Raw genomic sequence first — 26,080 nt, forward strand, 5'->3', positions numbered from 1 at the left:
AATTTCTAACAAATGTAATCATGAAGTGTTCAATAACAATAGATTCAGTCTTCATACTTCAATCTGCATATCTAATGGAGTAAAACATGAAAATCATTGATCTCTTTATTCCAGTTACAACTTCAAGGATCACAGACACCATTTGTACACTCTTCAACACAATTAACAGCTGCAGAATGTTGACAGAGTATGGGTTAGGGAAAATCTTTACTGTAGTAACATTTCTTTGCCTGGACTAGACACCACAGTGTGGTAAAGTGAAGGCTTTACTTGCTATTTGACCATCCTGTAGCAGACCCATAAAAGCTTAATAAAGGTAGCTGATTCCATGGTCTAGCTAAAGAAACTGAAAAATATCTTACCTCTACCTGGAGTAAATTCAAATCTTATGTCATTCAGTTCCTTCTTTAAATTCCTGTTGATGGAGAGGAGGTAAGGCAAGGGTAAACAAAAGAACTTTGTCAATTATTTGTCAACTGTTCAAGCAAGCATAGTTAACATTGAGATACATGATATATCTAACTCATCCATAGGCCATTGCAGGTTTTAGACCATTACTATTCAAAATAATTTAAAGGGCAAATATTATTTAACTTTGCTGAATTAATATTTTCCAATACAGTTGTGCCCTTCTTCAAACAAAGATCTATTGTTACTTGAAGGAAAATACATTGAGAGTCCAAAATGGAGACAAGCAAGTCTCTTTCAGAGATGAGTTAAATAGATCTGAAGTTATACACGTAACACAGCACCACATATGCAGGATGGCAAATTTCCTTCACTGCAGGACACTAGTGAACCAGGCCATTATGCATAATTTATTTATACTACAGCTTATTTCTTTAAATTAATTTAAAATTTCCAATGGGAATGCCAGTGATTAGAATGAATTATTGCCTATTAATTAATTGCCCCAAGTTTTTTTTTAATGTCACTAGTTCAGTAACACAATCGCTTGGTTAATGTTCCTGTAGCTATTAGCAGCAGTGAAATGCAGACAAAACAGTCAAGAGTTGAAAGAAAATCGTCAATTTAGCAATGAAGAAATTGGAAGGGTCAGCAGTAGAAAGGGTTCAGAACTTCAGATTCTTGTGTGTCAACATCTCTGAAGATCTGCCCTAGGGCCTCCATGTCGAGGTAAACAGGAAGAAGGCTTGCCATCGTGAGGAGTTTCAGGAAATTTGGTACCTCACCAAAGACTTGCAAATTTTTACAAGTGTACTGTGGAAGACATTCTGACTGATTGCATCATTGTCTGGTATGGAGTTACCAATGCACAGGACAGGAAAAGATTGCAGAGAGATGTGAACTCGGCCAGTGCCATCATGGGCATCAGTCTTCACCCCATCAAGGATAAATACTAGAGGCAGGGTCTTAAAAAAGTAGTCTCTGAGCTCAAGGACCCTCACCACACAAGGCATGCCCTTTTCACCCTGCTACCATCGGGAAGGAGGTAAAGGAGCCTGAAGATGAACACTCTGTAGTACAAAACAGCTTCTTCCCCTCAGCCATCAGGTTTCTGAATGGATGATGAACCACAGATGCTACCTTACTTTTTCTTCTTTTGCACTAATTTATTTATTTTAAAAATGTAATTTATACTGATTTTTACACTTGTGAAAAGCTGCTGCAAGACGTCAAATTTAATATCATGTGCATAACAATAAATTCTGATTCTGAAAATAAAACAATGAATTCAGCTCCCATAACAATGCTGTTCTACTTCTAATATGAAACTACAAGAAAGATGGAGTTCTTGCTTAAGATTTAAGACTCCATTTATGGTCATGTACACAAGATACAAAAAAATCTTTCCTTTGTTTGCCCTATAAAGGCACACAAATAGGGGATATTAGTTAAGTGCCACCATTAAGACAAGAAAGAGAAGCAAGAAAGTTCCTTCTGCGAGAGTTGAGCTGCCATCCTGTCACTAAAGCCTGCTCTGCCATTCAGAAGATCATAGCTACTCTGGCCATAGTCTCAGCTCCACTGTTCCCCATAACCCTTAATTCCCAAATTTGTTAAAAATCTGCGTCTTCAATGCATCCAATGAACCTCTACAGCTTCACTGTGTAGAGAATTCAAAGATTCACTACTCTCTGAGAGAAGCGATTCCTCCTAATCTCCTTCTCAAATCCACTCACCTGAATCTTAAGTCTATGTTTCGGAGTTCTCATCTCACTTTCCAGTGGAAACAACATACCATTTCCATCTCATCTATTTCTTTTGCAATTTTATATTTTATGAGATTTCCTGCCCATCTCCCAAAACTCAAATAAGTATAGATAGTCTCAGGTTATTCACTCTCTCCTTACAAGATAACACTTTTGTTTCTAGAAACAATCTGGTGAACACCCTCTATACAAAGCCAGTAAGAAGACCAGAACTGCCTATAGAACACCAAGTGAGGCCTCACCAGTATTCTGTTCAGTTGAAGCTGAACTTCTCTGCTCTTAAATGCAACCCCACTTGCTTTCTTGATTACCTGCTCCATCTGCAAACTTTTTTAAAAAAAATTTGTGCACACGCACTTCCAGATTTCTCTGCACAATTACCTGCTTAAATTTTTCACTATATAAATACAGTAAAACCCCTGTTATCTGGAATTCAAGCAACCGGCAAAATAAGAGGAAATAAATAATTAAAATAAATGAAAATATATAAATATTTAAATAAAAGTTTAAAATTGTAAAAGTAAATGTTCTCTGAAATAACATAAACCTTTGGTTCATATTCATGAAACAACATTGATTTTTTTATTTGTATATATGAATACTTGTCCTGCAGGTGTATTGTTTGTCTTTATGTGTGTTATTTCTGGTTGTGTGTCTGTATGTTTTGCACTGAGGACCAAAGAACATTTTGGATGGGTTGTACTTGTGCAATCAGGTGACAATAAACTTGATTCGACTTGGTGAAGATGGGAGCAAATATACATTCAGTGGTGTGCCTTAGCCATGCTTTGCTCGTAACAGTTGCTTGAATAAACTTGGGTTTGATTAAAATGCCGTAACCAGTAAGAAGAGTTGGTTGCATTCTTAAAGTGCCTCTTTATCCCTGGTTCGTAAAAGTCTACCTCTATTAGTACATTATTATGTATCTTAGTAAGGCTTCATCTGTAAACTTGGGAGAGGGAGGATTAATTATGGTGGTGGCAGTTAGAGCAACGCTAGCAGCCGGTAAGCTAAATTTTGTAAGCTATGGGAATTACCTGATTAAAATGAACTTAACATAATTAAAGACCACAATACTGATTTTTTTTTTCAAATTACTTTACATTTTACATTGTCTTTAGTCTTTTAAACTGTTTATTGTTAATGATGATATATTAGTTAGACACTGTAAGAGTGAATCTCAAACTGGAAAATACACATATCTGGCATCAACCAATCCCCATAGAAGCCAGATACCAGGAGGTTTTACTGTAATCGTCTGGTCCACTACCTTTCATTCCAAAGTGGATGGGCAAAACTAAAAAAAATTTGGAAAGCACTGAGGCAGAACCTTTTAAGTACCTCATTATAGTTTTTTGAATTTGTATAGTTCTCAGTTCTACTTCAATCAGGAAAGAAAACTGATTTTATTTCACTTACCGCAATCTTAACACAAGGCTAATGGGCGTTTGGTGTGAATCTGCAGCCGAACCAGGAACCAGCTGAAAAAGAAACTAGTCAGCAGAATTACCCAATAATTTTATTTTACTTGTTCATAGGATGTGGATGTTTGCTGATAAAATCCTCACTTGCTGCAAATGCAGAAGGTTGTTCAGAATCAGCGGCACCTACAGGTCTGGAGTCCGCTTGCACTTTAGAGAAAACTTTAAATAAACAGGATCCAAACTAGTTTACTGGAGATGTGTTCAAGGACACATTCCACATGTAAAGGAAAGAGACTGTTGAAACTATTTTGGCAACTAAAGTTTTACAGGTTTTCATTTGTTAAAATATTCAAGAAGGTATAATTACAGGCAAATTGTGCGTTGTACAAATCAGAATCTGTTCCTTAAAAACTGAAAAACACAACCTGGGAATTAGTATTATTAGTAAAAAATATACAAATATTGTGTTCTTTAAAATGTTATCACTTAATTCTAAAATTGAAACGTACCTGAGATGCAGGTAGTTGATGCTGAGCTGGAGCTTGCAGGCTTGGGTCTGGCATTGCCACAGGCATTGAGACAGGTATTACCGAAGGTTGAGCAAGAGGCACGAGAATGGCATCAGGTACTTTTGGTGTTGGTTGAGGTATCACCTGTGGGATTTGGACAGGAGCTGGAATATTTAAGCCTGGTGCTTCTGCTGACACGTAAAGCTATAATTAGAAAAAAAAAGAACAAAACTGATTTGCTTATTATTTCGCTATTCACTCGGTCACAAAATGTCACTAATATTTGACCCAAAGAATTTTAGAATCAGTGACAGGCACAGGAGATGGTCATTCTGCCAATCATGTCTGCATCAGATATATGTCAGTAAGACAAAGGAGGAGAGAAGAAAGACCGCTCTCTGTCTACATTAATGGTGCTGAAGAGGAGTGAGTAGATAGCTTAAACTCGTTGGAAATAAACATTTACGGTGATCTGACTGAGACAAGCCATGTCAAGAAAATGGTCCAAATTCTCTACTTCCTTTGACCAAGTGGTATAGGAGCTGCCTTGCACAAAGTTGGAAGATGCTACAGAAGGTGATGAATGCATCTCAGAACATCACATAAAACTATGTCCCCTTCATCAACTCAATCTATACTCCCCTATGTCTTGGAAAAGTAGCCAACAGTACTGATCTGACTGCTCTACTCTCTCTACAGCTATGTCTGTGTGGTGAGGCATGATTGAAATGCCAACAACAAATTTACTGATGACACCAGCGTACAGGAGATGAAGTTGAGTGATGTCACAACACCACTCAGCGTTAGCAAAACTAAGCTGATTTGGACCTCAGGAATGGGAAACCAAGAGAACACAACCCAGTCCTCAGCAGTGGAGAGGGTAAAGAACTTCAAGTTCCTGGGTGTCAACAACTCTGAAGATCTATCCTGGGGCCTTCATGTCAATACAATCATGAAGAAGGCTTGCCAGCAGCTGTACTTCGTTAGGAGTATGAGGAGATTGAATATGTCACTTAAGACTCTTGGAAACTTCTACATGTGTACCATGGTGTGCATTCTGACTGATTGCATCAATGTCTGGTGTGGTGATGTCAATGCATAGGACAGGAAAAAGCTATAGAAGTTGTGAACTCAGCCAGTACCATCATGGGCATTAATTTTCACCCCATTAAGGATATCTACAAGAGGCAGTGTTTTCAGAAAGTAGCCTCCATCATCAAGGACCCTCACTTATATGCTTCACTATTCTTCAAATGTAGATAAAGGATTGCTGGCAGAGATCAGCAGTTCAGAGAGCATCCATGAGTAGAAATGGCCTAGATTTCTGGTCTGAACACATATCAAGATAAAAGTGGCTTATATTATGTATATGAAGGGGGAAAGAAATTGAGGAAGGACCCCAAAAAAGTTAGGGCAGAAGGTATGCATGCTGGAGAAATAGGTAGAGAGAGAGAAACCATTGTTTGGGGGGGGGGAGGGGGTGCGCGGGAGGGGAAAATAGAGAGGGGATTTATAAAAAAAACCAGGAAAAATGGTCAGTCAACATTTCTCCACCAGAAATTTAGTCTGGTCCAGATACCAGCATCTGCAGCTTTTGGATTTCTCACCATTTTAAGTATGATGCTTAGCAGAGGTCAAACTATGCTTTATAAATATAGCACATCTTTAATCCCCAATCCAAAAAGTCTTTGCAAATTACCCTGCGACCTGCAAGAATGTATAAACTTTGCTCTCAGTCATCCTATTCCTGAGACTTCTTGGTATTGTTCCCATCAAAATATATCACTTAATATTTTAAAATATCTAGGTATGTTATGTGTTGTACAGAGGACTGGAGAATGCTGTTTCATCGGGTTGTACTTGTACAATCGGATAATACCCAGGAACTTTAAATACTAATCCAAGGGTGAATATGAACAAGTCATCCTGCTGGCTGGAGACCACCATCTATTTTCCATATTCTTAATTCAATTTTTTTTAGCGTTACTAAATTTAGTATTTTTGTCTAAATCTGGACAACAATCCTCTACCATGTTAAAGATGGGCATTAAAGATGTAATTTTATTCTTCAGATAAAGCAGTCCAATAAGCTGTGAAGATTCTTAGTACTGTTTGCCTGAGTTAAATGGCTCATGTACATTGCACTGGTCAGAGAACTGTACAGCTGTCAGAGAACTCTGTCCCTCTCAACTCGCACATTCCTTTGCTCAATGCTGCCACATAATTGTTGCTCATTGTTTTAAGCAAAATCCCTCTTCATAAAACCAAATATGTTAATTTAAAAGTTTTGTACCATTGTGGAAGCTAGTTATGAATAATAATTTGAATCCATGGTATTAACAAGCTGGCATATTTTGTCAATAATTAATCAATAACATCAAAGTCATCTACTTCAAATCTTTTATTGAGAAGGTAATCATCTCTGATGCTTATTTTGGTTAGAAATTTGAAAGACATTGGCTCAAAATGTAATTTAGTGGGTTAAATGATCCTTTCTCAACAGTCGCAAATAGAACTCAGTCACATGCTCTATAATAATTTTTCACAATGAGAATATAATTTACTGTACATGGAAAGCATCGCCCTGAGAAAGGGCAAGAGCAGCAAGGGCACACAAGTATCATAATCTCCAAATTTCCCTTGAATCAGGAGTATAATGTAGAATTCATTACAATCGCAACATTATGGAGAAAGCCCATCAGTACCATTCCGGGTAAATACAACTTTGCTCATGGGTTATTCAAATTCCAAGAATTAAAAAGAGAAAGCACTCAGACTCACATCTGGACCCTGTGGAGAATCCTTTACTCGGGGAGACTGTTGAGGGAAAAAAAAGTAAATTAATTAAATAGTTATCAATTCAACATCAGCAATAGAATCATAAAATATTATAGCAATTGAGTTAGAGTCAAACAGCATAAAAGGAGACCATTTGGCCCACCAAATCTTCACTGACCACCAGGCATCCTTTAACATCAATCTTTCAGCAATCCCATTTTATGTTCCCTTGAGCCCATCAACACCCTTCAGACTCTATCAGTCGCCATCACACTGGAAACAAATTACAAATCTAACTAAGCTGTCAACCTGCATGTCTTTGGGATGCAAGGGGAAACTAAAGCACAGGGGGGAATACTCGTGAGCACAGGGAGAACATGCAAATTCCCGATGGTCAGAATTAAAGCTGGGTTGCTGGAGACTTGAAGTAGCAGCTTCATTAACTGTCATTCTCTACTGTTCAATATTGTTAGAAATATAAAAAGACACTGTTGGCAGTTATATACAGATCACCAAACAGTAGCCAGAAAGTGGACAACAAATTACAACAGCAAACAGAAAAGGTGTGTGGGATTTTAACAAGCAAGTAGACCAGGGGTGTCAAACTCAACTTCACAGAGGGCCAAAATTAAAAACTTGGACTAAGTCAAGGGCCGAACTAAATATTTATTGAAAATTTTCAACAACATCTGCATGTTTTCTCTTCTTTCAACATATGTAATGTTAAACTTTTACTTATTAAAATAAATGTTTAATAATAGTTTTGGATAAATTCTTTCCAGAAGCATTATTAACAAATGAGAAATAAAATATTCAATAAATAATATTTCTCTATAGAGGATTTGTCAAATGTTGCTAGTGTGCTGTCGAATAGTAAAATCTGAGGGCTATTGAGAATGTGGGAGAATAACATGATTCCTGAAACAATCAAATGGGTGACTGATTGTGGGCATGAACTCTAGCAGGGTTATTTGCCATGCCCTTTTTCCATTGGTACAGATATCCTTTGATTTACACACTTTTCAAGTTTTATGCCTAATGAGCTTGTATCCAGGTGCAGGACCATTTTTAACCAGGAATATATTTATCACTGTGACATGAAACTATTGGAAGATCGTTTTATCCTGAGATTAAAGTTCATAATACTTACTCAGGCCTGTGTGCGGGAGGGCGGGGTTTGCGGGCGATCGGGTTGGACAATGACAGTGCGGGGGCATCGGCTCTCGCTGCAGGGCGGCATCTCGGCAGATCAGCGGCCCCGTCACCGTGAGTCGCGAATCGGCCTGCGGCAGGGAGAGGGAGTGGGCAACGGTCCTGGCGAGGTCAGGTCCGAGGCCTCCGGTTCCGGGCGCTGGGAAGCGGCCTTGGCTTCCCCTGACACCGGCCAGGCCGCGCTGCGGTGAGAGGGCAGGCGGGGGGACACGACAGTGCGGGGGCTTCGGCTCTCGCTGCAGGGTGGCATCTCGGCGGATCAGCGGCCCCGACACCGTGAGTCGCGGGTCGGCCTGCGGCAGGGAAGGGGAGTGGGCAACGGTCCTGGCGAGGTCAGGCCCGAAGCCTCCGGTTCCGGGCGCTGGGAAGCGGCCTTGGCTCCCCTGACACCGGCCAGGACCCAATACCAGAGTCCACGGTGAGACCCAGCAACGTAAACAGAGGAGGTGGGGGCGATTAGCGGGCTGACGCCAATGCATTCTGGGATTTATAGTATTAGCTGTGCATGCGCTATACTAGTGCGGCGGCCAGCGGGCCACCTCTAATACATTTTTGAAATGATCTTGCGGGCCAAATATAATTATATCGCGGGCCAGAGTTTGACATGTGTAAAGTAGACTGATAAAACCAAGTTGGGACTGGATCTAAAGAGAGACAATTTGTAGAAAGCCTACAAGATGGTTTTTTAGAGCTTTTTGTTGATGAGCCCACAGGGGATTGGCTATACTGGATTGGGTGTTGTTTAATGCACCTGAGGTAATTGGAGAGCTAAAGTAAAGGAACAATTAGGGGGCAGTGATCATAACATGATCGTTTAATTTGAGATTTAACAAAGGAAAACTAAAGTCAGATGTGTTGGTATTTGAGTGGGAAGACCAAAGTCAATTAAAGATTGCAAAACAGCAATAGATGGGAGTTTCTGTAAGAAATGAGGAAGGTGCAGGATAAATGCATACCAAAAGAGGGAAAATATTTCAATGCAAAAATGTCACAACTGTGGCTGACCAGGAAAGCATCGCCTTGAGAAAGGGCAAGGAAAGTCAAAGCCAACATAATAGCAAAAGAGAGAGCATATAAGGAAACAAAAATTAGTGGGTAGATTGGGAAGTTTTTTTTCCCAAATTTACAGAAGGTAGCAAAATTCACAGAGGGTAAAAATGAAGTATGAAAGTAGGTGAGCAAATAAAAGAAGATACAGAAAGCTTTAAGTATATAAAGAATAAAAGAGAGGCAAGAGTAGATATAGGACCACTAGAAAATGAGGCTGGAGAAATGATAATGGGAGATGAGGAAATGGCAGAGGAACTAAATGAGTATTTTGCATTTTACTGTGAAAGACATGAGCAGTGCCCCAGATATCAAAGGATATCAGGGAAGGGAAGTGAGGGCAGTTACTGTTTCAAAAGAGAAGGTGTTCAGAAAGCTGTATGGTCTTAGGATGGAAAAATTTCCTGGATCAGGTGGATTATACATTCAGTTTCTGAAAGAAGTAGCAGTAGCGATTGTGGAGGCATTTGTAATGTTTGTTCAGGAATCAATTGATACTGGTAAATGTCCTGGAGGAGTGGAAAATCGCAAATATCACTACACTATTCAAGGCGGGAGAAGCAGCAGAAAGGAAATAATAGGCTGGTTAGCATGATGTCAGTAGGTAGGAAGATGTTGGAGTTGATTGCTAAGAATGAGGCTACAAAGTATTTGGAGGTACATGACGAGATAGGCCATGGAAAATCTTGCTTGATAAAGCTATGGAATTCTTTGAAGAAGTGACAAGCAGGCTGCATAAAGGAGATGCAGTGGATGCTATGTCTTTGGATTTTCAGATGGCATTTCCCAAGTTGTCACACAGTGGACTACTTAACAAGAGGGCATGGTAATGACATGAAAAATGTTAGCATGGAGCAGTGGCTGATTGGTGGGAAGCAGAGAGTCGGAATACAAGGATCATATTCTGGTTGGCTCCCAGTTGCCATTGGTGTTTCATAGAGGTCGGTGTTGGGACTTATTTTTATGTTGAATATTAATAATTTAGATTATTGAATGAATAGGTTTGAGACTAAGTTTGTCGATCAGTGGTTCTCAACCACCTTCTTTCCACTCACATACCACTTTAAGTAATCCCTATGCCAACAGAGCTCAGATTATTAAGGGATTGTTTAAGGTGGTATGTGAGTGGAAAGGAAAAGGTTGAGAATCACTGTTGTAGATTATCCAAAGGTGGAGGAGTAGGTAGTGTTGAAGAAACAGAGGGGCTGCAGAAGGACTTAAATTAGGAGAATGGGCAGAGAAGTGGCTATCAAATATGTTAGAAGGTGTATGGTCGAGCACATTGATATAAAAATTAAATGGGTAGATTATTTCCTTAATGGGGAGAAAATTGAAAATACCTAGTTGCAAAGGAACCTGGGAGTCCTCGTGCAGGATAGCCTGAAGGTAAACTTGCAGGTTGAGTTGGTGGTGAAGAAGGCAAATGCAATGCTGGCATTCATTTCAAGAGGAATAGAATATGAGAGCAAGGATGCGATTTAAGGCTTTATAAGGCACTGATTGGTGAGACCTCACTTGGGAGCATGGTGATCAGTTTTGGGCTCCTCATTTAAGAAAGCATGATGAAAATTCAGAGGAGGTTCACAAGGATAATTCTGGAATGAAAGATATTATCTGAGGCACATTTGACAACTCTTGGCATGTACTCTTTGGAATTTAGGAGAAGTAGATTGGGGGTGGGGGGAAGAATCTCATTGAAATATTTCAAATGCAGAAAGGTATGGACAGAGTAGATGTAGAAAGGCTGTTTCCCATGGTGGGAGAACCTCAGACAAGAGGGTGCAGTTTCAGGATTGAAGGGTCTCCGCTTTGAATAGAGATGCTGAGGAATTTCTTTAGCCAGAGGATGGTGAATCTATGGAATTTATTGGCACAGGTGATTATGGAGGCTGTCATTAGGTATATTTAAGGCAGAGATTGATAGATCCATGATTAGCCAGGACATCAAAGATTATGGGGAGGCCAAGCTGTTGGGTTCATGATTAAATGGGGACAGACCCGATGGGCTGAATAGCTTATTTCTGCTCCTCTGTTTTATGGGTTAACTATCTCACTGATTACTTCTTTTAACTCTCTAGGATAAGGTCTATCAGGACCAAGAGACTTGGTAGCTCACAGGTACAATAATTCACCCAGTAATACTACCCTAATGATTGTAATTTTCTTGCTCCTCCTTTCCTTCTTGATTTTATCAGATTCAACATGCATCTTTTTTACTGAACGCTGACCCAATATAGCTATTTAATTAATCTGCACCACATATTTACTTCTTTCCTAACAGAATGCATCTTGTCTGTGTATTCTGAAAGATTACCTTAAATACCCACCCCTGTGTCTTGACTGACTAAACTCAAACTAGCTAGCCATTTCATTCTTCTTTCATTACCTCATTATTGCCCTTAAGTTTAAAATACAACCCAATCTTCCATCCTTCAAACAGAATGCAAGATTCAATTATATTATAATCATTGAACTTGCAAGAGGTGCCTTCACACTGAATTGTCTTTGCATTGTTGGCTCAAGAATGACAACTTACAAAACATGATGAAATCACCTTACCCATCTTTCACTGTTGATGTTTCCAGTCTATATATAGATCAAAATACCCATGATTTATTTTCGATAAGCTCTTACTATTCATATCTTCCTACACTCTTACAAGTATTATTATGGGGTCTATCTAATAAATACCCACATGAGTTCTTAGAGTCTTTTCTAAAAGCAAATGAAAAATCTGTCCTTCAAACTGGGCCTTTCATTCCTTGCTGCCAAATCCCATCATAAACCACTATCCCTGTGCTTGAAGATTTACATCAGAAAGAAAGGCAAACTCATCTGTTTCAGATGATCACAAATTTGTGTAATTCTTCCTCATTGGGCAGCAAAGAAGAGTGTCTACTTACCAAAAACCTACCCAGTTCTGCCTGTCAAAATAATTCAAAGGGGTGAAACATCATCGAGATGAGGCAAGAATACAAGGTTGAAGTAGTCAGATCAATGGTGACCTTTCCGAAGAGCAGAACAGGTATAAGGGTTGATCAACCTCTCTTTGCTCATAATTCATATGAATGTATGAACCTCTGACTGTTTAGCTGCAGAAAAATATACAGCTGTGTTTTGCTTCTCACAATACAGGAAACATAACAAGCAGCTGATATAAACTAGGCCTCAACACTAAATTTAAAGTTTGCTCAACGTTTCAGTGATTATACAAACAGTGAAAGAGAAAAAAAAAACTCATTTAGAACCAGATGCCAGGCAAACAGTTTGATATAGTGGGGAGGCTGAGTGAGTTAACACCAAAGTTACAAGCTTTGCATTAAAATGTAAGATGAGAAAGAGTGGAGGAACAATGGAAGAGGAATCAAAATATATCCTGAGCAACTCCAGAAGTAGCCTAACAATATTTCCATGCTTCACCTTGCTTTGGATCTCAACAAAATAAACCAGCAATTAAAAAAATTGCTTTGTTCCACAAGAAAACTTTTGCAACACTGCTATTCCTGAATAGCCTGGTACTCGTATACAGCTATTCATTTTGGAAGGAGTGAATCATCAACAACAAGTTCAGTTTATCTGACACCTCAAATCTCTCTGAGATTTGTACCACACCACCCAGCTCATGGTCTGTTCTTGCTGCTATCAGGAAAGAGGTCTAGGTGCCACAAAACTCTCATCACCAGGTTCAGGAACAGGTGCTACCCCTCCACCAACAGACTCCTCAACAATAAACAATCAGGGACTCGTTTAAGGACCCTTATTTTTGCACTTTATTGATTTTTTTTCTCTTTGTATTGCAGTTTACATTTCTTTACATGTGTGCATTTTGTTTTTAAATGCACTATCAATAAGTGGTACTTCTGCCTTGTCTGCCAGAAAAAAGAATCTCAGGGCTATATGTGATGTCATGCACGTACTCTGACAGTAAATCTAAAATTAGATCATCATCACATTCCTTTGGGTAAAGTGTCTGGAAGACTATTTGTCACTAAGTATAAAACACCAATAATCTGGCACACTTGGGATTTTGATGATGTCAAAATTTTTATTTCGATTTAGACATACAGCATGGTAACAGGCCATTTCAGCGCACAAGCTCGTGCACCCAATTAACCTACACCCCCGGTAGGTTCTGAACTGTGGGAGGAAATCAGAGCCTCCAGGGAAGACACGGGGAGAATGTACAAACTCCTTATCGACAGCGCAGTATTTGAAAACCAGTCTTGATCGCTGGTGCTGTAAAGGTGTTGCACTAACCGCTATGCCAATTGTGCCAAATTAGTAGATTTCGTTGATCACTGGTTTTATTCCCGCACTTGTTTTCAACTCAGTTATTTTGCAAGTTATTACAATAAATTTCCCAGTAAACCAAGTAAATTTAAAGGGAGCACAAGAATCAGGGCCCTTGCAAGTTGGAAGTGAACATTACCGGATGAGCCAGATGTCAAATTATTTAAATTTTTTAACAATCTTATTTCGGTTTATAAACACATACCCGTAACTGAGAAACTGCGGCCTTTCCTTCTTCACTCTCTTCATCCAATTCATCATCGCTCCATTCCCAGCCACCATCTTCTGTTTTATGTAATCGACCACTGGAGCCTGGAACTCTTCTCACCTGATAAACACCATGGTTTCAGTTCAGAAAAAGACTCGAGCAGATACTTTTACATACTCCTATCTCCCTTGAATTTTAATAACATAGTCAAGTAGAATTAAATGCAGACAATATTACAAATGTTTAAATTCTACTCTCAACTCTTCCCACATTCTCTGGACTCTTTTACCTGATCGATTCCTGGTAGAATGGCAACTTAGAAAGGAGCTCTACCTTGGAAAATTAAAAAGAAGAAAATTTACCTTTTTCGATCTTTCAGCTATCGTAGGTGCTCGGGTTAGCAATTTTTCTTCAAGATATTCCTTGTTCTGGAAAATGATTAAGAAGTTGTAATTAATATATTTCATATACAAATTAATATTCCAGAGCATTTCTCTCAAGTAATCTGGGTTAACTACTCTCCTTTGTGAATGCCATCTTGAAAGTTACTTGAACTAGTTTTCTCACTGAGCAGGTAACTGAATCAGCAAGTTAAATTTATAGCTAAAATGTCCAAACAGAGTTCAATGATCAGCTGAACTAGTGCTTTGATGAGAATGAGCTGAATTGTGATTGGCTATTTGGAGGCACAGCACCCAATAAAAGGAGAGTAGGTAGAGTATAGTGGCCATTTTGAGAACAGTAGTAATTGAGTTTAGAGAAGCTTTGGCAAAGAGGACCAAGTAGATGGTCAGATAACCACAGACAAGTTTTTTAAGCTTTTCAGACCAAGTCTAACTTAGCTCAGTACAGTGGGAATGTCAGTCAGGGCAGAAGTCTGCTCCTCCTGCTGGATTTGGGACATCAGGGTGACTTTGAGTGCCCCTGGTGACTAGATCCTGCAATTCCTCAATGAATGTGTAAAGGAATTGGAGCTGGAGATAGATGACCTCAGGATCATTTGAGACACAAAATCAGAAAGAATTATAGCTATGCTGATGTGGTAACACCCAAGGTACAGGCTACAGGCAGTTGAGTGATCAGTTGGAAGAATAAGAGGGACAAAGCAGACAGTGCATGATTCCCCTGTAGCCATTCCCCTCAGTAACAAGTTTTACAAGCCCAGAGGAGCCCAAAACCCAGCAGCAATAGATATTCACCAAGACAAATAGTTTCTTACACAAAAGTTGCTTTTAATTATTTTTAAACATGAAAATAGAATCAAACTTTAACTTAACTAACCTAACTTAACTAACCTAACTTAACCCCCTTCTAATTTTAAGTGCACATTATGTAATGTGTGCGTAAGTTCAGAAAAGTTCTTTGATTCACAGACCAATCTCACTTCTCATTCCCCCAAGTTTACTGGTTGCAGGCAATTCTTATACTGTGCACATAATTTAACCTTTATAAAGTTCACAAGGCTTTAGTGTTTGAAAGGTAAATGGTTACCACTCAGGAAGGTTCTTGTCAGTTTTTAGAGAGAGACTTATTGCTCCTTTTAATCAGCCACTTTAGTGTCTTGCTGATGAAACTTGCCCCTTCAGGGTTCTCCAGATGCTAACCTCTTTTGTTCAGGTCATCACAGAGTTCCTCTTTGTTTCTTTTATTCCAAGTGAAACATTAGACAGCCAGTCCTCTCCTCTTGCATGAACCACAAGGGCTTTGACCAGGCTGTCTTCTAAATTAGGGCTTTCCAAAAGCTTGCTAGCTTGCCCTGTTCTAGTCCCATCTGCTCTTGCTGGCTGTAACACTGTAGAATGATCTCTCTCTCTCTGGGGAAAGCCCATTTTACTCTCTCTGCTTGCAAAACCACATGCCCCTCTTAGAACAACAAGTTCTCTTCCAGACAATCTGCAACTCCATCAAGATCTTTCATCTGTTGCCTTTTGTAAACAACAATCTATTAGTGAAGTCTCTTGAGCACTCTTCAAAGCTCTTGCAAAAGCTGTGGAGCCAATGTCTAGCACGGGGCAGAGTTCCAATATTTCAAATAAGATCTGTTTTAAAGTGTTTGCATGTAACCTACTCTAACAAATCTTTCCCAATTTACCTCCCAAAAACTTATCTATATACTCTATCACACAAGTATACTGCAATACCATCAGTGGGGGAGGGGGGGCGAGGAAGAGAACAGAAGGTAGCAGCAGTGACCAGGACATTGGTACCATGACTGGTTCTGAGGCTCAGTGGGAAAGTCTGAGGTCAGGCAGACCAACAATGGTGGGGTATAATAGGTGTTTCTATAGCAGCAAGAGTCACTCCACAGTAAAATGTTGTCTTCTTGGTGCCAGGTGGTGTCTGAGCAGGTACAGGATGTATTGGGAGAAAAGAGAAAGAGCAGCCAGAAGTTATGTCTGAGGTAGCAAGGGAAATGTGCCTCTGATGAACAAGTTCAGTGAGCTGGGCAGTAAATTAAAATGCGAGACTCCAAGGTAGCAATCTCAGGATTATTATCTATTCCACGTTCTAGTCAAGTAATAAAATGGAAAATAGTGCAGTTAAATGCATGGCTAATAAGCTTGTGCAGGAGGGAGAGATTCAGACATTTGGATCATTGGACTCTTCCAAGGAAGGAGGAACCTGTACAGGTGATTTGTCTTACACCTGAAATGAGTGAAACATGAAAGTCTGCAGATGCTGTGAATGTAGTAAAAACACAGAAATGCTAGAGCAACTCAGCCAGACTCACAGTGTCCATAGGAGGTGACACATTGCTGATATTTTGGGTCCGAGCCCTTCTTCAAGATGCATCCAATTCCTATGCGATTTATCTCCCAGTGGCCACCCATTTCAATTCTCCACCCTATTTCCTTGCTGACATGTTTGTCCATCGTCTCATGCACTGCCAGATTGAGACCACCCACAAATTTTTCATCTGGGCACCCTCCAACCAGATGGTATGAACAATGACTTCCTTGGTTTCCATTAAACTCCACCCCCCCAAACTACCCACTTCTTCCCCCACCTGTCTCTCTCTCTTTCCTCTCTTTCTCCTTTAACAGAGGCAAAATCAATTTTCACCTTATCATATCCAACTTTTTGTCTGTTGGTTGGATTCCTCCCCCTCCCATTCTTCCATCTTTCTCTCTCTAGTCTTTATTCAAATGCCTTCCTGTTTTTGTATATACTTTGAAGAATGGCACAGGCCCAAAACATCAGTAATATATCTTTATCTCCTACAAATGCTATGAGACCAGCTGTGTGTTTTTGCAACAGAGCTGGAGGGAGAACCAAGATCCTAATAGGGAGGTTAGTTAGTGCTACTGGGAAGTGTTTACATTAATGTGGCAGGGGGCTGAGAACCTGAGCAACAGGACAGAAAGTGCAGGCGTTGAGCTGAAGGCAGACTCTTGGTCAAGCAAGCCCAAAACAAGGGACAAGAACTGATGTGTGAATGGTCACAGCAAAACCGAGGGCTTAAGTGTGTTTATTTTAATGCAAGTATTATTATGGATAGGAGATGAATTTATAGCCTGGATCGATACTTGGAATTGTGATGTTTTGGTCATTACGGAGACATGGCTACAAGTGGGACGGGATTAGCAGCTCACTGTTCTTGGGTTTCATGGTTTTAGACAGGATTGAGAAGGAGGTAAAAGAGATGGCAGCGCAGCCAGGGGTCAGAGCGTGTGTCGCAGCCAACCTTAGTGAGGACGAATGGTGGCCTGAACTACTGCAGCAGTATGAATAGAGTTTAGAAATAAGAAAGATGTGATCACTTTGATTGGACTAATCTATAGGCCATCTTTTAGCTACCAAAAGATGGAAAAACAGATATATAGTCAGATTGAGGAAAGCTGAAAATGCAACAGGTCCATTGTGGTGGGAGACTTTAATTTTCACAATATTGACTGGGACATTGTTAATGCATCTAGGAGAGCTTACTGAAGTAGCATGTAGATGGTGCAACTAGGAAGGGGAACATATTAGACCTTGCGTAGGTAAATGAGCCCAGCAGGTGATGGAGTTCCAGTGGAAGAACATTTTTGGGAATAGTGAACACTATTCCTTAACTTTCAAGATCATTCTGGACAAGGATAAGCTTGGACCTTGTAGCTAAGTATTAAATTAGGGGAGGGCAAATCAACATCAGACAGGAGCTGGGGTGCTAATTGGAATTAGCTGTTATCAGGTGAGCCAACAAGTGACATGTAGCCATTGTTTAAGGACCAACTTATTAACAACTGGGACAGTCATGTCCCAATATGAAGGAAAGATAAAGAAGAGCAAGTTAAGCAAACCTCCAATGACAAGTCATGAACTTGGTCAAGATGGAGGAGACATATGCAAGGTTTAAGAAGCTACAATTACACAGGGCCCTGGTGGAATACAAAGGTTAGAGAAAAAAAAACTTAAGTAAAGCAATAGAAAGGCCAAAAAGGGCAACGAGATGTCCCTGGAAAACCAGTTTAAAGAAAATTCCAAGGCATTTTATACTTTTATTAAACACAAGAAAATGAGGATGGGACCACTCAAGGACAATGTCCCCAGTTATTGAAAGAGACAAGTGAAGAGATATCTGGAACTTGAACAAAAATCTTTGCAGCCTCACAAATGACAGGAGAGGTCCCAGATGATTGCAGAGTGGGTAATGTTGTAACTTTGCTCAAGATGGTGAAAGAGGATAATCCTGGACGTAACAGGCCAGTAAACCACATCATTGGTAGGGAAACGATTGGAAAGGATACTTGGGGATAGAATTTATGCACATTGGAAAAGTCATGGTCAGATCAGGTTCAGTCGACATGGCTTTGTGAGGGGCAAGTTATGCCCAACCAATCAGAGTTGGTTTATTTTAAAAAAAAGAGAATGTAAAGAATGTTGATGAAGGTCAGGGAGTGGACACTGTCTAGAAGGACTTCAGTCAGGTGTTTGACAAGGTTTCTCATGGTAAGATGATCCAGAAGGTGCAGATGCAAGTGATCCAAGGTGAGTAAATAGCTTGGACACAGAGCTGGGTAGCTCATAGAAGACAGAGGTTAGTTGTGGAAGGATATTATTCAGGCTGGAGGCCTGTGACCAGTGGTGTTCTACAGGGATTGGTATTGGGACCCCTATTGTTTGTGGTACATAGAAATGACACATGGGAAAAGTAGAGGTGGGCTAGTAGGTTTGCAGTTGATACAAAGACCACAGCAGTGGAGAGTGTTGAGGGCTATCAAAGATTATGATGGGGTATGAATCAGGTATTGATAAGGGCAAAAAAAAAGCAAATGGAGTTTAATCTGGATGAGAGTGAGAGGTCAAATGCAAAAGGAACGTATACAGTCAATGGTAGGGTTGAAGGGCCATGGGGACCAGTTTCAGAGTTCCTTAAAAGTGGACATGCAAGTAGAGAGAAATGGAAAGAAAGCTTGGTTTCACTGGGCAAAGCATTGAGTATCAAAGAGAGGACTTCATATTACAGCTGCACAAAGATTTGATTAGGCTGCACCTGGAGTACTGTGTGTAATTCTGGTAGGTCTATTTCAGTAGGGGTGTGAAGGCTTTGGAAAAGGCAGAGATGAGGTTTACAGGGATGTTGCCTATTTTTGAAAGCTGGGATTTTGGAGAAAATTGCCTTGTTTTCTCTGGAGTGTAGGAAGCTGTGGGAAGACCTGAAGATTATATAATGAGAGGTATTAATGGTCAGAATCATTTCCCCAGGGCAAAAATGTCATATGTGCTAAGGTGAATGGGGGTGGGGGAGAAATTTAAAGAGAGGGTGGAATAAATATTTTACACAGTACAGAGGGCTATCTGGGTAGGTATCTGGAACCGCACACTATTCAGAGCCTCTTTCTGTAGGAATGAATACAAAGACAGGTCAGAGGAATTACTTCCCAATTATTTAGGAGGGCACCTTTCATGGCTAATTTCATTTGGTTTAAGAAAGAGTCACTCAAAATGTTGGATACAAAAATGCAATTTGTCCACAGTACATTAACTTTTGATATCATTACATGAACATTTCCGTTTTAGGAACACAGAATTGAAAATCCCATGTCCCTGCTGTTCTTCTTCAAAAACAAGATTGTGTGGCAATGAACATATTGTTACAAGCCCAGGGGACCCCAAAACCTAGCAGCAATAGACATTCACCAAGACAAATGGTTACTTAAACAAAAGTTCCTTTTAATTATCTTTAAACATGAATATAGGATCAAATTTTATCTCATCACTATCAACTTAACTAACCTAACTTAACCCCATTCTAATTCTAAGCATGTGTACATAATGTGTGCGTAAGTTCAGTAATGTTCTTTGATTCACAGTCCAAGCTCACTTTTCATTCCTCCAAGTTCACTGGTTGCAGGCAATTCTTAGACTGTGCACAGAATTTAACCTTTATAAAGTTCACCAGGCTTTGGTGCTTGAAAGGTAAATGATTACCACTCAGGAAGGTTGTTGTTGGTTTTCAGAAAGAGATTTGTTGCTCCTGGACACAAACAGATCTCTTTTAATCAGCCACGTCAGTGTCTTGCCGAAGAAATTTGCCCTATCAGGGTTTTCCAGATGATAACCTCTTTCTTTCAGGTCAGCACAGAGTGCCTTTTTGTTTCTCTTATTTCAAGTGAAACATGAGGCAGCCAGTTCTCTCTTCTTGCATGAACCACAAGGGCTTTTAGCAGGCTGAACTAAGCACTCCCAACCAGTCTTCCAAATGAGGTTTTTCCACAAGCTTTCCGGCTTGTCCTATTCCAGCTGCTGCTGCTGACTGAAGCACTGCAGACCTGATCTATCTCTCATACACGCACGCACACCCACAGAAAAAAAAAGCCATTTTACTCTCTCTGCCTGCAAAACCACATGACGCTCTTCGAACAGCAAGCTGCACTCAGACAGCCTGTGGCTCCGAACTACTCCTCCAATCGCTTTCATGTGTTGCTTTTCAAAACAACAATCCATTAGTGAAGTCTCTTGGGCATAGCCCAAAGTGTTTGCAAAGGCCCCCAGGAGCCACCCTCTCTGGCATAAGCAGAGCTCCAGAATTTTAAAGGTGACCTGTTTTGAAATGTTTGTATGTGACTTACCCTAAAAAACCTGCCTCAATTTATCTCCCAAAAACATATCTATATACAATACAAACACAACATAATCTGTCACAATGGCCAGGCGAACTGGCTTCATGTGTTAGCACCCGCATCAAAGATGAAATCACGCGGTCTTCTTCTCTAGTAGAAGCTCGGGGTTTGTATGGCACAGGTAGTGCATTTATGTCATGACGATTTAGTTTCCAGCGTGTGGGGTGCGAGCTTTGAATGCCTTAAAAACTGGCAGTGCATTATTCAAAATAAACCTCACGAGTTCCAACAAGCCCACCGACTGCTGGCCTCGTTCTTTCACTCGGTGAGCACACTCACTACAATTGCATATTTGGCATCAGTAGCAGTTAACATTAGGAATATAAATAGCTACATAAACAAAGCTGCTGCTGAGATGAACAGGAACACTAGCTTAGCAACAAGTGTTTGGGAAATCCTGGGATTGTTTGTATTCATAGGCTTTTGAGTGCAGTAAAAATTCCTATCTTAGTTTATTACTTTCAGTACTTACCTTTGTGTGATACACAGGTGACTCTTGCGTTTCACCAACAGAGCTGCACAGGTGCATCAATTGCCGTGTCTTTTTTCAAAAAATATTAAAAAAACACGTACCTTTGCTTTTTGGAAAAATTTGTGCTTTAAAAATTCTGCTGCTGTAGGTCTGGAATAAAAATAAAATCTAATTAAAATTAATGAAGACTATTTAATCAAAAAATATAAATGTCTAATTAAGACTAATTAAGATTAATTATTTGGAGGAGCAAGTTTGGAGAGGGATAGCAGACAGTTACAAGAATCTCAAAGTTGTGATAGTAAGCAATTTTAACTTTCCACATATTGACTAGGGCTCCTATACTGTTAAAGGGTTAGAGTTTATCAAATGTATTCAAGAAAGTTTCTTTAATTATTATACTAGAAGGGAACACTTTACATCTAGTGATCATAATGCCATTAGTTTCAAGATAATTCTGGAAGAGAATAGGTCTGATCTTTGAATTGAGATTCTAAATTGCAAAAAGGCCAATTTTGATGGTTCCAGAAAGGATCTGGTAGGTATGGATTGGGACAGGATGTTTTCTGGCAAAAGTGCTTTTGATAAGTGGTGAAACTTTAAGAGCACCGAGTTTCTATGTTCCTGTCAGAATTAAAGGCAAGTCTAACCTTTCCTTCGAGAGATATTGAGAACCTCGTTAAGAAGTCAGTGTATAGCAGTTTCGGGAGCAAGGAACAAATGAGTTATGTATGTACAAGAAATGAAAGAAAAACCTCAAGAAGCAAGTCAGGATGACCAAAAGACACAAGGAGGCTCTGGTTGATAAAGTGGAGGAAAATTCCAAAAGCTACTTCAGAAATATTGAGAGCAAAAAGATAGCATGGGACAAAATTTGACCTCTTGAAGATCAGAGAGTTCATCTATGTATGGAAGCAAGAGATGGAGGAGATCTTAAATGGATTTTCCCCATCTGTATTAATTTGAGAGATGGACACAAGAATCTATAAAAGTGATGAAAAACAGCACTGAAGTCATGAACCTTCATGATTACAGAAGTGGAGGTGCTTGCTGTCTTTAGGCAAATAGACAGTGTGAAATCCGGTAAAGGTTGTAGGTCATAGCTAACAAATTTTAGAGTTTTGAGATTAACAGAAAAGTTGATAATGAAAAAACCATGTATGTTGTCCTTGACAAGGTCCTGCATGTGAGTTTGGTCAAGAAGGTTCAGTTGCCCAGTATTCGGGATGAGGTAGTATATTGTTAGATCTTGATTTTGCAGGAAAAGGAGATGTAGTAGTGGATGGATTGCATCTCTAACTGAAGGCCTGTGACTAGTGATGTGCCTCAAGGACTGGTACTGAGTCCTTTGTTGTTTGTCATCTACATTAATGATATGTATGACCAGCTGGTACATTCAATTAGCACATTTGCAGATGACACTAAAATTGGAGTTCTAGTGGGCAGCAAGAAAGGATTTTAAAGCTTGCAGAAAGGTCTGGAGCAGTTAGAAAAATGAACTGCAAAATGGCAGATTGAATTTAATGCAGACAAATGTGAGGTATTACACTTTGGGAGAGCAATCCAAGGCAGGACGGTAAATAGTAGGGCACTGCAGAGTGCAGTAGAACAGAGGGATTTGGCTTCACAAGTAGAAAGGGTCATTTTGACACTTCATAATTCAAAGTACTGAGTATAGGAGTTGAGATGTCATGTTGAAATTGTACAGGACACAGGCCAAATTTGGGGCATTCAGAGGTGAAACTTTGAGAGTACGGAGTTTGTATATTCCTGTCAGAATTGAATGCAAGACTAACAGATATTGAGATGTCATGTTGAAGTTGTACAAGGCATTGATGAGGCTATCTTTGAGTACAAATGAGTATTGCATGCAGTTTTGGTCACCTACCTAGAGGAAATACATCAACATGATTAATAGAGTGCAGGGAAATTGACGAGCTACGTTGCCAGATTTGAGGAGTTAAGTTAAAGGGAATAGTTGAATCAGTTAAGGTGGTATAAATAGGGTAAATGCAAGCAGACGTTTTTCTTTGCTAGAAGTTGGATGAGGCAAGAACTAGTGGACAGGGAATTAGGATGAAGGGCAAAATGCTTAAAGGGAACATTAGGTGGAGCTTCAGTCCAAGGGTGGTGAGACAGTGGAATGAGCTGCCTGCAGAAGAGGTGGCTGTGGATTCGATTACAACATTCAAGGAAAGTTTTGATAAGTAATATGGATGGGCTATGGGTATAGATCAATGGGACTTGGCATAGACTTGCTGAAAGGCCTACTTCTATGCTATAATGTTCTATGGTTCCAAGACAGAAATGGATGTTTTTTGATTAGCTGAACTTGCAGTCTATTTGAAATATATCAAATATTGTTTTGAAAATATACTTGTTTTTTAAAAATATATTCATTTAGAATTTAATTAAAAAATACACACATATCTAAGATATTATGAAAAAAACCAAAAAATTGAACATTTCAAATAAAACCTTGATTATACATAATATAAATTGGGTGCACCCTTTCAGATCAAACCTGCTATATCAAAAATATCAATAGTTTTGAAAATCCACGTGATATGAAACAAACGACAATCAATGAAAGCTCGAGAATTAGAAAAAAATTCTACTTCTAATTCCTCTGGGTCTGAAATGCTATTAGAATAATAGCTTCCATTTTTACTTGATGACAGATCCTTTGAATTGATTATTTCACAGCAAATAAAGTCAGATGGAAGGTATCAACTGAATCAGCACATTTTATGAAGGCTGAATAACATTCAAAAAGCCAAAGCCATGAGGGCACTTGCTATTCTGAAGATACTGGCTTAAGCAGAGTGCTACAACATAGATTATGAAGTGACTCATGATCAAAATATATGGCGAGTGAAACAAGATAAAGCAGCTAAAATAACATGAGCTTTCTCAACCAACAGCTGTAGACACTGTTCATTGCATCCCTAGACAATCTAAGTTTGGTTTTTCCAAAAGTCTTGGAATTCTGCACAAATGCTGAAAGGATATTATCTAAAAAAATATGATGGATTACAAGCAAATACAATAATACAAAAAAAGGCAAATAACACTGATTTTCAAATGATCTTTAGAATGTAATTGTGTGTTGGTTTGAATTTCCTAATGTAATCTACCTAACCCCAGGAAAATCATGGATTGTGAAAACTGGTGGAGTGTTCTAAAGCATGATGGTCTTCGTAATCTTTAGTCCAGTGAATTACCATAATTCATTAAGCATGCTCATCCACATAGATAATTCAAATCTTTCAAGGATCGAAAATTAAGAGGTGCTCCACAATTAGCATTTAGTGCGATTAAAGGTTTTGATCTGCAGAGTGAGTGCTCGGTGATCAATGCTCAATTAATTCACTCAAGGATTTTGCTTGTATTCAAGGTTATAGGTCCATTTTGGAGCAGAGGGAACAAGGTAGAAGCTGGGCATCTGGACAACAGCTATATGTTTTGAAAACCCTACCACTATTTTCCCGCCAAGTGTGAAAACGTAACTCAACATAATCAATTATATAGGACTTCCTACGGATTCTCAGAAAGCAGCAAAATAGCTTTTGGTTAACATTACAGGAAAGAAAATCAGTTTATTGTGTTCATGCCACGTATGCTCCCATTCTCTTCTTTGTGAACTAATGATTGTTTTGTTTTTCCTTTATAAGCATACATCAAATTCCCTTTTAAAGCTATCATTAACTTGCTTCCACCACTCATTCTGCAATTCATAACCTACAGAGCAAAAGCATTCTTATTTCCTCTCAAGTTCATTTACCAATTTTTAAAATTGTCTCTTAGCAATCCTGCTGAACATGGTACCAGTCTCCCATTTACTTTAACCTTGAGCTATGTTGTTAACTCTATGATATTGACAGCAAGTACCTGTGTGAGGCAGAGTAATTAACCCTTTGGACTCTGTGTCCCGGATTTTCCGGACTGGTTTTATACCAAAACATCAGCTGGTTCGCACTGGCATTTGTAATGCAAAGTGCATCCTTGAAAAGGTTGGGGTAAAAACAGCTCCTTTGCCAAGTCCCACAAAACAAAAAAAAAGAACTGTGAGTAAAGGCAAGAACATTCAAAATTACTGTTTAATTATCTAGAACTATATAGGGTATGAACAGGACAGTGACTGGCCAGATATAATGTGGTTTCACTGACTAAACAGATCAACCAACTCTGGTTTACCCATGGACTCAGTCCAGAGTATAAATTATGAAAGATTAAAAATGGCTGGTCTAAAGGGTTAACGATCCTAACTGGAACATGTACTAAAATATTGGGCAGTGCACAAAATCAAGACATCAAAAAGCCCTTTTACAGCTTCAGTCATTTTGAAACACTGTCATTTTGCTGCAGTAATTTCTTCGAGCGACATTGAATGTACAGAAGTTCTTTTAGTGCTGTCTGTTAGATAACCACTGGCTAGGATGAGGGAGCATTCCTCTTCCTGCAGGTTCATTTATTCTCTCAGCAGGTTCTGAAGCATCGACTAAAAATGTTTCAGTATTTCTTAACAAGATAGAAAGAAGTGATGTTCTGACTCAAAGCCACACCGAACCCAGGTTGGCACTGATGACATACTGGACCATACTACAGTGACAACTGTGGCATATGTATCATGACATGCTTTAATTAAAAACTTCAGCAAAATGAATGCCAGGCTTGATAAAGAAAGTTAGTACATTCTGCACAGAGAAAAAAAAATATTGGTAAAGAGACAAAGGGATTCTTTATGCCATTTACCTCTAGTTTAGTTTTGGAGCTAAGGAACTACGGAAATCAATGCTGAACGGTGCTCATCCCCTTCAGGAGAGGAAGTTGAGGAATTTGGTTCATCTCTCTAAGCGT

At 39.4% G+C, this 26,080-nt stretch overlaps 1 protein-coding gene across 1 annotated transcript in view; it reads right to left on the bottom strand.

The window, feature by feature from the left end:
- LOC138755715 (serine/threonine-protein kinase OSR1-like) overlaps positions 1 to 26,080 on the bottom strand; it is a 114,222-nt gene that overhangs the window by 12,459 nt on the left and 75,683 nt on the right. Inside the window, exons 9-15 of the mRNA XM_069922172.1 lie at positions 21,322 to 21,370; positions 14,005 to 14,070; positions 13,640 to 13,762; positions 6,889 to 6,924; positions 4,108 to 4,311; positions 3,594 to 3,655; positions 363 to 415 (exon numbers count right to left, since the gene is read on the bottom strand). Of these exons, the coding sequence (XP_069778273.1) occupies positions 363 to 415; positions 3,594 to 3,655; positions 4,108 to 4,311; positions 6,889 to 6,924; positions 13,640 to 13,762; positions 14,005 to 14,070; positions 21,322 to 21,370 (593 nt within the window). The remainder of the gene's footprint in view (positions 1 to 362; positions 416 to 3,593; positions 3,656 to 4,107; positions 4,312 to 6,888; positions 6,925 to 13,639; positions 13,763 to 14,004; positions 14,071 to 21,321; positions 21,371 to 26,080) is intronic.

This window comes from Narcine bancroftii, chromosome 2 (assembly GCF_036971445.1).
Source record: "Narcine bancroftii isolate sNarBan1 chromosome 2, sNarBan1.hap1, whole genome shotgun sequence".
NCBI classification, from domain to species: Eukaryota; Metazoa; Chordata; class Chondrichthyes; order Torpediniformes; family Narcinidae; genus Narcine; species Narcine bancroftii.